We start from the raw sequence: 12,467 nt of genomic DNA on the forward strand, positions 1-12,467 counted from the left end.
GAGCCTCCTCTTCTCCAGGCTGAACAAGCCCAGCTCCCTCAGCCGCTCCTCGTAGGACTTGTTCTCCAGGCCCCTCACCAGCTTCGTCGCCCTTCTCTGCACCCGCTCAAGCACCTCGATGTCCTTCTTGTAGCGAGGGGCCCAAAACTGAACACAGTACTCGAGGTGCGGCCTCACCAGAGCTGAGTACAGGGGGACGATCACCTCCCTAGCCCTGCTGGTTACGCTGTTCCTAATACAAGCCAGGATGCCGTTGGCCTTCTTGGCCACCTGAGCACACTGCTGGCTCATATTCAGCCGACTGTCCACCATCACTCCCAGGTCCTTCTCTGCCTGGCAGCTTTCCAACCATTCCTCTCCCAGCCTGTAGCTCTGCTTGGGGTTATTGCGCCCCAGGTGCAGGACCCGGCACTTGGCCTTGTTAAACTTCATGCAGTTGACCTCAGCCCATCGGTGCAGCCTATCCAGATCCTCCTGCAGAGCTTTCCTACCCTCAAGCAGATCGACACACGCACCTAACTTGGTGTCATCTGCGAACTTACTGAGGGTGCACTCGATGCCCTCGTCCAGATCATCGATGAAGATATTAAAGAGGACCGGCCCCAGCACCGAGCCCTGGGGGACGCCACTAGTGACTGGCCTCCAACTGGACTTGGCTCCATTCACCACGACTCGTGCATTGCCAGTGCAGGGCCCAGAGGCAGACAGGATTCAAACAGAATTGTTCTTTATGGACACGAATTGTTAAAACATTCCTCACACATGAAATACGCAGGTGTTACAGGTGTTACAGGTGCGCAGCCTAGAAATTAATGCATTAAAACGATCAAAGACTCTAGAAAGATTTATAACCAAGTGTTCAAATCTCACCCAAAGGTGTCCCAATGGGGGGGGGGGGGGGGGGGGAAGAGAGGCTCAGCCCGTCGACTGGTCCCAGGATTCAGGAGGTCCTAAGGATGTTGTATTCCCTCGGGATGGTATCTCCCCTGACAGTGGTATCTTCCCTGACATCCCCTCTCTCTTAGGCCAATTTATATTATTTTCTATATCTTAGGTGGAGCTTGAGGGACTCTAGTCAAGCATATCTTAGTTATGATTGGTGAAAAGTTCTCCTGTCTCCGTTTAAAGTAATAGGCTCTGAGAAATTCAGAGTGCATGCTTGGTGAGGGGTGGTCGCACCTTGGAGGCGGGTAGCTTTTGGGATGGAGGTGTGTTTTGGTATTATAATGATATTATAATGAGCAAAAGTACACTAGGGGACAGCATTTGTCAAAACATGACAGGTCCTTGGCTCAGGGTAGCAAAAAGTGCAGCTTACCGGTCTCAGTGTGCACAAGAACCATCGAGTCCCCACCTGGTCACAGAGTCTAGCTTTGGTGTCTCCACTCCACTCTACGCTCCGTACTGTTCCTTAAAGCTAGCACACCAGGTTTCCCCAGCGCGATAGCATCTAAGGTTGGAAGCCTAGGGATGCTCAGGTAATGCAACTACGCCCTACCCTGAAAGCCTCTTCAATGCTGTACATCTTCTTTAAAATGTGAATGTTAGTTTTATTTTCCTCGTTACTTCAAGCAATTGCACCACAAAGGGTTTTAAAACCCCTTGTGCCAATGTTGAAACATGGATTTAAATTAAAAAGAAATAAATGCTGCGTGTGTTGAGGACCAACGAAGTTATCAGGAAATAATTCCATTTAGGAGTTGTCTGACTGTTAAAACTTTCCAGGGATTCTAAGCTGGGCAGGACCTTAGCGTAGCTCCTCCTTATAAGCAAGCAAGGTTTGAATGTTTAAGAGCAGTGGAAGGACTGAAGAGCTTCACTACAGAAGGAAATTGAAAGTTAATGATTGCCCTATGAGGGGGAATTTTGTCATGAAGTTCAGCTTTTTAGAGTTGTGGAGTTTAGAAATCTGCTTTTAGGAGCTAGAGTCAAAATAACACCCAAAAAAAAAACCACACACAGCAGCCTTCCCCTGTCCTGTTATTGGCATGAAAGTGTGATAAATTAGTGGGGGTTTGTTCATTGTCTTTGAGGAATTTGGAGAATCTGCTGAGGAGATAATGTTGTACAATTTAACGGCCTTGGTAAAGGGGAGGATTAAGCAAGCAGATAGCAGGAGGGGGTACTGGGTAAACATCCTTGAGTGAAACGAGACATCCTGTTTGCCGCTTCACTACCCCCACCTGAACACAAGCACAAAGCGTGATCACCAGCAGAGGAACAACGACCCCCCTCTCAACAATAGAAGGCGCAGCCTCAGCCAGTTCAACAAGTCCCGAAAATCTGGAACTTGACTGCTATAAAACAGCAACCCTGGAAAGGGAAGTTGCATGCTGTTGCAGAGCGGAGACTCCCCAGCTGCCCAGTGCTGTTTTGCTTGTGTCTGCTTACTTGATTAATAAAATAATTTCAATAGACCAGTAAATTGTGTGGTCTAATTTATAACAAAAGTACTGAAACATAGGTGCTTTTCCTTTATGCTCAAATTTTTTATTGTAGAGTTGATGCTAAAAACTGGGTTTGCATGTAATTGAAATAGTGGCATAAAAAAGATGCTGTCATGACAATTATACTTCCATTTTTAACAATATACCTCTGGAGTTTGTTCTTTCACATATTTACTGCTTAATTAGCTCCAACTGCTGTATCTGATAGATTTCACATTTGTCAAGGGAAATATTAATAGATTCTGTAATATTTATTTGAAGTTTGTTACAAATCAAAGACCATATTTTTATAAAGATTTTCAGTTAGATGGTCTTGAACTTAATCTTCTACACTGGGCAGTTCATCATTCTCCCAGTCCCTGCCTTTGTGATCTGGGGTCTGGGCTGTTACATATGGAGTGGTAATTCGTGTCAAGAAAATGGTTGATATTAATAAAGAAGGGGAAGATTTGAGAGTGTGGCCATGGGGGATGGAAAGCCCTGTGTTTGAGATAACATTAGACTCTTAACGATGAGGTCATCAGGAATATAAAAGAGTTTAGAGGGAACAAAGAAGGGTAATTCATGAGACTCCATGCAGTCTCGGGTTGCTTGTTCTCCAGCCATTAAGGCATGGAAGTTTCTGTGTGTTTGCTGTTGTTACATTCAAAGTTGTTTGACCAATGAAAAGTTGTTTTGAAAAGAACTGCTGTGGAGAGAAGGGTATAAGAGGGGAGCCTGCCCTCAAGAAAAAGAGAAGAAAAAAAAAGAAGACAACACGATGTGAAGAAGTTATGTCATCAATAAAGAAGCAGAAAGAAGGAATGAAAAGGAACAGGCTAGCAGAACGGAGACCAGGAAGGGAACAGGCATGTTGATCACCTCATGAAGATAGGTTCGGCCAAACTCAGCAAACTGCTCAGAGAAGCTTGTACAGAAAGTTGCTGGAAATGGGCGCACCGGAGCTGGGAAGAAGCTCAAGCTGAGAGAAGAGGACCCACACACACAACCGCCCCTCACTGGTAAGCAGCTGTGCATTATGGGGAATCATACGTCCTTAGGAACAAAGACTGTCCTGGTAACCTTACAGCTTATTCTCCTTCTTAACAATCGGACAGTTTATGATCCTGAAACATGGGACCAAACTGAGGTCAAGGTGTGGGACTCTGCAACTAAAAATGGCAAGGTTGCAGTGAGATTGCTCGGCACCTGGCGAGCAGTCTCTGAGGCCTTAAAGAGCCTTGTGGGACCACAGTCAGAAACGTGTGGCTTTCCAGACAGTGAGGGAGCTGCGGGCTCCTTTACTGATCCGACTGCTACGCCATGGGCCCCTCTGCTGCTACAGCCATCGAAGGCTTTTGCTGTTACGCCCCCTGCTGACCTGGATGTGCCTTTTGACCCAGGCCTATTGGCCTTGAAATGGAGATGGATATGTTTTTCTTCGATCTGGGAAGAACGGGATACATAAGGCCTGAAGACCGAGTTGCTTGACAACTTAAAGCGAGACTTATTGTTCAAAAGGAATGGAAAATGGAGACTTGTTTGTAATCAAGAAAAGGAATGGAAAATGGAGACTGTTAAGTCATGGAACTTAAAGGATTGTTTGTTACCTTTTCTGAATGTGCATATGTATAGGCATACTCGAGTTTAGTATGTAAAGCAATGTTCTGTATATTTAGAATGTTTGATGTTCGTGTGTGCGTGTTGGTGGAGCGTAGACTCCCCGTACACCCAGCGCTGTTTACTTGCCTTTTATAGCTTTTATACCTTTTATAGCTTTTATACCTTTTATAAATATTTGTTTTATAAATATTACAAAATTCAGATTGAGTTGAGACTTCATTTATAACAGGCTATGTGGCTGGAGCCCTTGTCAGTGAAGACCAAGGCAAAATAGTCATTAAGTACTTCAGCCTTCTCCATATCCTGGGTGATCACGTCTCCTGTTTCTTTCCAGAGAGTGCCCACAATTTCCCTGGTATTCCTTTAATCACCAATGTACCTATAGGAGCCTTTCTTATTGCCCTTGATGTCCCTGGCCAAATTTAATTCTAAAAGAAATGGCTTTGGCTTTCTTAACCCGATGCCAGGCTGCTTGGACAATGTCTCTGTATCTCTCCCAGGCTATCTGTCCTTGCTTCTGCTCTCTGTAGGCCGTCTTTTTCTGTTTAAGTTTGGTCAAGAGCTCCATGTTCATCACTTCCAGGTGGGCAGAAACAGATGGGTGTTTTATTGTTTTTGTTGTTGTTTGTTTGTTTGTTTGTTTTTTTCTGAAAACACGATAACAGGATATGTCAGGAGTAGATCTAACAGATTTCAATTATTAGATTGTACTTGTATGTTCACAGATGACATTTATATAATGCATGGTTCCTAAGGTCTTTATCAGTAGAAATCCTTTCTTTTTATTATACAATGCATAATGAGATTTCTTGTAATGAATGGTGTATTGATGATATGAAGTTATAACAGAAACTCAGCTTGTTGCTGAAGTCATAAGATTGTGTGCATCCTGTTGCTTTCTTCAGATAAAGATGTCTGTTACTCCATAAAGTCTTTGTTCTTAATGCTTTGTGTATCTTGCCATTCTTTTCCTGATTTTTGACTTAATAAGACTAACACAGCACTGTTTGTTATAGAGTATACAAAACTGTATTGAATAATCTTCCTATACTATTTTGTAATTTATGGTTACAAAGCAACTATATCCATTGCCTGAAGTCAGTAGAACTTTATAGCTTACCACTGGAAGTACTTATTAAAATTTGGCATGGTAATATTTAAAAAAAAACCTTCAAATACCCTTCCCACATTTTGCTTTGTTACTATGTACACTGTTCTTTCTATGATTTCCAGGCTGTGCACATGGTTATCTTATACCACTGGGTTTAAATAGCCTTTTTAATGTATTAATATCTAACTTCATGGAGCATATACTATTAATACATATAATGCATAATTAAAAAAGAAATAACAACAGTGAGGAGTGCCTTCAGACATTACTTTTTGTTACTCTGTTTTTGTCTTCCTGAAAAATAACTGGATACAACAAATTTGTGATTTTTTTAAGCCCTCTCAGGGAAAATGCCAAATCTCTTAATTTCAGTTGCATTAATGAAGTCTCGTTTGCAATTGGAAAGTCATTAGGGCATTTTTCAATTTTCCAAGCTGTAATCTGCTAACAACTCAGACTAGAGCAGTATTTCTGTTACTATGTGTTCTTACTCACAATAGCAAACTGTCCTGGTTTCAGTTAAGACAGAGTTAATTTTCTTCCTAGTAGCTGGTAGGGTGCTGTGATTGGGATTGAGAATGAGAATAATGTTGATAACATGCTGATGTTTTAATTGTTGCAGAGCAGTGCTTACACCAAGCCAAGGACGTTTCAGCTTCTCACTCTGTCCTGCCAGCGGACAGGCTGGGGGTGCAGCAAGAGGTGGGAGGGGACAGACCCAGGACAGCTAACCCAAATTAGCCAAAGGGGTACTCCATACCATCTGACATCATGCTAAACAATATATAGGGGTGGCTAGCCAGGGGGAGGGGGCCGGACTGCTCGGGGTTAGGCTGGGCATCGGTCAGCGGGTGGTGAGCAATTGCATTGTGCATCATTTGTTTCGTACACATTATTAGTAGTAGTACTTTTATCATCATTATTGTTATTATTGTTATTATTATTTTCCTATATTAATAGACTGTCTTTATCTCAACTCACAGGCTTCACTTTCCTGTGCATTGTAACAGTGGCTTATGAGATGATGAAATTTCCGGTCATGACTCTAACCTGGTATTTCTACTCAGCACTGTCGTCGACTCTATACTTTGGAAACCATATCTCAGAAACCATTAACAATAACACCTATTGCCTTTTTTTCATCAGGGAGTCAATCTGTGGAGGGGAAAGGGGGAGATATTTTTTCTTACTTGTTCACTTTCCCTTTCTCCTTCACTGCCCTCTTGTCCTCCAAGCTTGTTACAATAATTCTCCAAGATATTGAATATCCTTGGGATACTCAGACCAGCATGTTCTTGTTGTTATTCCTCATGAATGCACTTCAGGTTTTGTTTAAACAACTACTTAGGAATCTCATCCAGAGATCTGTCCTGAGGCAGGATAGTTGTGAGTGGCAGGGAGTGTGGGAGGATATGGGCAGGTTTCTAGAGCAGTGGGCACCTCCAGTGTTTTGGAAATTCACCCCTGAACAACTGCAACATCCTAAAAAACTGGTAGAATGCTTGAAAAAAGGGTGTCATGACTCTGACAGTTCCAAAGTGACACAAATCACTGTAACATGCTGGGGTCTGGCCTACGCCTATCAAGCTGTAATTGATGCTACTATCAACCTAGTGACAGATCCTGTGGCCACTCCAAGTCCTGTGACAGGCCCAAGAGCCACTCCGACCCCTACGATGGACCCTGCAGCCACTCCAGCTCCTGCAGTTGTTCCAGTTCCAGCCCCTGCAGCCGTTACAGCTCCTGCAGCGGCTCCAGATCCAGCTCTTGCAGCCCCTCCAGCTCCTGTGGCTGTGTCAGAGAAACGAGCTGTAGCAGTGCAAGTTGCCCCTGTAGAGAAGGTGAAAAAATGGTATAGAGATTCAGGTCATTTAGAACGTAGAGAGTCTTCTGCCAAATCTAGGTATAGAGAAGAAGATGCCTGGCCATCGGGGATTTAGGAGGAGGAAGATGAGGATGCCGAAAAATCAACAGTAACTACCCGAAACCTATACCAGCGTGAGCTACAAGACGTGCAAAAAGATTTTGGTCACTGCATAGGTGAGCAGCTTGTCACCTGGCTGCTCCGATGCTGGGACATGGGAGCCAATTGTGTGGAATTAGACGGCAGGGAAGCCAGGCGGCTGGGATCCCTTGCTAGAGACGCAGGCATTGACAAAGCAATTGGAGATGGAGCACGACCTTACAGCCTCTGGAGGCATCTCCTGTCAGCTGTGAGGGAAAGGTACCTCTTCAACGACAAGCTTGTATGTCTACCAGGCAAGTGGACCACTATGGAGAGGAGAATCCAGCACCTGAGGGAATTAGCCATACGGGTGGTGATTTATGAAGACCCAGACAATGGACAAACATCCACAGATCCAGATGAAGTCAACGTGTGTTGCAAAAGAAAACAATTGGGAAAAAGGGATTCTCTGACAAGTTTGCTGCTCCAACTTCCAGCAGACAGTCCTTTAAACACAGAAACGAAGAAGATTCTGACCAGGATTAGGGGGGCCCTGCCTCCAGCCAGAGGGAGGAAAGAGACAATCGAGATTATTGGACTGTGTGGATTCGATGGCCTGACATGTAAGATGCACAGAATGTGGTGGTTTTACCGTGCTGGGCAGCTAAACCCCACAACCGCTCTCTCACTCCCCCTCCTTTAGATGAGGAGGGGGAGAAGTAAAGCAAAGAACAACTCACGGGTTGAGATAAGGATAATTTAACTAAAGGGAAATAATTATAATAATTAAATAAAGACTACCATGAACTAAACAATTTAACTAAGGGGAAATAAAAGGGAAAGGGGAAAAAGGGAGGAAAACAAACAAACAAAATAAATGAAAGCTATATGGAAGTGCAGAGGAAAGAAATTACTCTCTACTTCCCACAAATGAGCGATGATTGACCACGTCCTTGAAGCAAGGCCTCAACGCACGCAGCCGGTGTTCGAGAGGAGGACTGACGTCTTCTCAATGAGAGCCCACCCCTCCCCTCTTCTTCCTGTTTCCACCTTTTATTGCTGAGTGTGACACCACATGGTATGGAATATCCCTTTGATTGGTTTAGGTCAGCTGCCCTAGTGATGTTTCTCTCCTCACTTTTTGCCCACCCCCTAGGAGGGTTAGAGAAAGGCCCAATGCTGTGCCACTGCTGCTCAGCAGTAGACACAACACTGGTGTGATAACACTGCTGTTCCAGCTACAAGTACAGAGTACGGCACTGTATGGGCTGCTGCCGGGAAAGTTAACATTCCAGCCAGACCCAGTACAACCTCCACCCCTTATTCCATAACATTTGTGTCACACTCAGATCCCCATACTTTAGCATACAAGCATTCTCATCATTATCCCTTGTCCTTTAACAGGACAAGGATTTAACAGGACAGGATTAATAGGCAGGTGTATATTTCATTCCATGGGTCTTTCTTGGAAAATGTTCATAAGAACTGTTGATGATTAGGTCTTCATCTGCCAAAGTGGCCACTCAAGGCAGGCGGAGTTGGATGTCTGGACACCAGCACCAGCTTAGCTCAAGTCCTTGTTGCACTGCCCGGCTCCTTGCAAAGTTGACCTGTCGTTGATCCTACAGCATCTTCCTACAACATATAACTTAGTTTTCTCTCAATGTCAAATCTCCTTGAGGCACACACTTGATATCCCCATTCTTTTGCATGACCCACCAGGTATACCCTGGTCCTTGGGCGAAGACAATCCCACGAGTGGGTTTGCCTTTTCCCGAGGCAGGAGCAACCCACACTGCCTTCCCCATCCACCTTCCTATATGCACTACGGGAACTTTAGCTCCTTTCACAGTGTGTAGGGGTTTTGTTTCGGCAGGACCAGCACGGCTGTCAGACCCCCTATTGTTAACTAGCCAAGTCCCAGCACCTAATGCTCGTAACATAGTCTTTAACAGTCCATTGTACCTCTCAACCTTCCCAGAGGCTTGTGGGTGATAAGGGATGTGGTACACCCACTCAATACCATGCCTCTTTGCCCAGGAGGTAACAAGATTGTTTTGGAAATGACTCCCATTGTCAGACTCAATTCTCTCTGGTGTACCATGACGCCACAATACTTGTCTTTCCAGGCCCAAGATAGTGTTTCGGGCCGTGGCATGGTTTACAGGGTATGTTTCCAGCCACCCAGTAGTTGCTTCTACCATGGTGAGTATGTACTGTTTGCCTTGGCGAGTTTTTGGGAGTGGTCTGATATAGTCAATTTGCCAGGCCTCACCATATTGAAACCCTAGCCATCTCCCCCTGTTCCAGGGAGATTTTACCTTCATGGCTTTCTTGATTGCAGCACAGGTCTCACACTCATGGGTAACCTGTGTGATGGCCTCAATGGTCAAGTCCACCCCTCGATCACGAGCCCATCTGTATGTGGCATCCCTCCCCAGATGTCCTGATGTTTCATGGGCCCATCGAGCTACAAACAGCTCACCCTTACGTTCCCTGTCTAGGTCGACCTGAGCCACTTCAATTTTCGAAGCTCGATCCACTTCTTTGTTGTTCTGATGTTCTTCAGTAGTGCGACTCTTGGGCATGTGGGCATCTACATGACGTACTTTAACATCCAGGTTTTCTACCCGGGCAGCAATATCTTGCCACAGGGTAGCAGCCCAGATAGGTTTACCTCTGCGCTGCCAGTTGCTCTCTTTCCATTGCTGCAGCCACCCCCACAGAGCATTTGCCACCATCCATGAGTCAGTATAAAGATACAATACTGGCCAATTTTCTCTTTCGGCGATATCTAGGGCTAGTTGTATGGCTTTTACTTCTGCATACTGACTCGACTCACCTTCCCCTTCCATGGCTTCCACAACTCGTCGTATGGGATTCCACACAGCAGCTTTCCATTTCCGATGGCTCCTTATCACACGGCAGGATCCGTCAGTAAACAACACATACTGCTTTCTGTCTTCTGGCAACTCATTGTATGGTGGTGCCTCTTCAGCACGGGTTACCTCTTCTGTTGGCGCTCCGAAATCTCTGCCTTCCGGCCAGTCCATAATCTCTTCCAGGATTCCTGGGCGATTGGGTTTTCCCATTCGAGCCCGCTGTGTAATTAACGCTATCCACTTACTCCATGTAGCATCAGTTGCATGGTGTGTAGTGGGAATTTTCTCTTTGAACATCCAATGTAACACAGGTAGCCGCGGTGCCAAGAGGAGCTGTGCCTCTGTACCCACAACTTCTGAAGCAGCTCGAACACCCTCATATGCTGTGAGTATTTCTTTTTCAGTTGGGGTGTAATTGGCTTCTGATCCTCGATAGCCCCGACTCCAGAAGCCCAGAGGTCGACCTCGAGTTTCTTCTGGGGTTTTCTGCCAAAGGCTCCAGGTGAGCCCATGCTCCCCAGCTGCAGTGTACAGTATATTTTGCACAGCTGGTCCAGTACGGACAGGCCCAAGGGCTACTGCACGAGCTATTTCTTGTTTGATTTGTTCAAATGCCTGTTGTTGCTCAGGGCCCCACTCAAAATAGTTTCTCTTTCGAGTCACTCGATATAGAGGACTCACAAGCTGACTATAGCCTGGCACATGCATTCTCCAGAATCCCACGAGGCCTAGGAAAGCTTGCGTTTCCTTTTTGCTAGTTGCCGGAGACATTGCTGTTATTTTATTGATCATATCCATTGGAATATGGCGACGTCCATCCTGCCATTTTACCCCCAAGAACTGGATTTCCTGTGTAGGCCCCTTGACCTTGCTCTTTTTAATGGCAAAACCAGCTTTCAGGAGAATTTGGATTATTTTCTTCCCTTTCTCAAAAACTTCTTCTGCTGTGTTGCCCCACGTTGGGCGCCAAAAAGGACTGTGGTGGTTTTACCGTGCTGGGCAGCTAAACCCCACAACCTCTCTCTCACTCCCCCTCCTTTAGATGAGGAGGGGGAGAAGTAAAGCAAAGAACAACTCACGGGTTGAGATAAGGATAATTTAACTAAAGGGAAATAATTATAATAATTAAATAAAGACTACCATGAACTAAACAATTTAACTAAGGGGAAATAAAAGGGAAAGGGGAAAAAGGGAGGAAAACAAACAAACAAAATAAATGAAAGCTATATGGAAGTGCAGAGGAAAGAAATTACTCTCTACTTCCCACAAATGAGCGATGATTGACCACGTCCTTGAAGCAAGGCCTCAACGCACGCAGCCGGTGTTCGAGAGGAGGACCGACGTCTTCTCAATGAGAGCCCACCCCTCCCCTCTTCTTCCTGTTTCCACCTTTTATTGCTGAGTGTGACACCACATGGTATGGAATATCCCTTTGGTTGGTTTAGGTCAGCTGCCCTAGTGATGTTTCTCTCCTCACTTTTTGCCCACCCCCTAGGAGGGTTAGAGAAAGGCCCAATGCTGTGCCACTGCTGCTCAGCAGTAGACACAACACTGGTGTGATAACACTGCTGTTCCAGCTACAAGTACAGAGTACGGCACTGTATGGGCTGCTGCCGGGAAAGTTAACATTCCAGCCAGACCCAGTACACAGAAGTATAAGGCTTTAGTAGACACCGGTGCACAATGTACTATAATGCCATCAAGCTATAAAGGGCCAGAGCCCATCTGTATTTATGGAGTGACAGGGGGATCTCAGCAGTTGACTGTATTGGAGGCTGAAGTGGGTCTGACTGGGAATGAGTGGCAAAAGCACCATATTGTGACTGGCCCGGATGCTCTATGCATCCTTGGCATCTTAGAAGAGGATATTTCAAGGACCCAAAAGGGTTCCAGTGGGCTTTTGGTATAGCTGCCTTAGAGACAGAGGACATTAAACAATTATCTACCTTGCCTGGTCTCTCAGAGGGCTCTTCTGTTGTGGGGTTGCTGAGGGTCAAAGAACAGCAAGAGCCAATCACTACCACAACTGTGCACCGGCAGCAATATCACACCAACTGAGACTCCCTGATTCCCATCCATAAGCTAATTCGTCAATTGGAGAGCCAAGGAGTGATCAGCAAGACTCATTCACCTTTCAATAGTCCCATATGGCCAGTGCGAAAGTCTAATGGTGAGTTTTTATTGGTCTAATGGTGAGTTTTTATTGGTCTAATGGTGAGTGGAGAATAACAGTGGACTATCGTGGCCTGAATGAAGTCATGCCACCACTGAGTGCTGCAGTGCCAGACATTCTGGAACTCCAGTACGAACTGGAATAGAAGGCAGCCAAGTGGTACACCACAGTTGATATTGCTAATGCATTTTTCTCCATCCCTCTAGCAGCAGAGTGCAGGCCACAGTTTGCCTTCACTTGGAGGGGAGTCCAATATACTTGGAATCAGCTGCCCCAGGGGTGGAAACACAGCCCTACCATTTGCTAT

At 45.4% G+C, this 12,467-nt stretch overlaps 1 protein-coding gene across 1 annotated transcript in view; it reads left to right on the plus strand.

Moving 5' to 3' along the window:
- LOC311426494 (transportin-1-like) overlaps positions 1-9,619 on the plus strand; it is a gene marked incomplete at its 3' end in the record, with an annotated part of 69,766 nt that extends 60,147 nt beyond the window's left edge. Inside the window, exons 5-6 of the mRNA XM_084502861.1 lie at positions 6,144-6,234; positions 9,610-9,619. Coding sequence (XP_084358987.1) covers positions 6,144-6,234; positions 9,610-9,619 — 101 coding nt within the window. The remainder of the gene's footprint in view (positions 1-6,143; positions 6,235-9,609) is intronic.
- Between the last annotated feature and the right edge of the window lie 2,848 nt (positions 9,620-12,467).

This window comes from Aythya ferina, assembly GCF_964211825.1.
Source record: "Aythya ferina genome assembly, chromosome: W".
Lineage (NCBI taxonomy): Eukaryota > Metazoa > Chordata > Aves > Anseriformes > Anatidae > Aythya > Aythya ferina.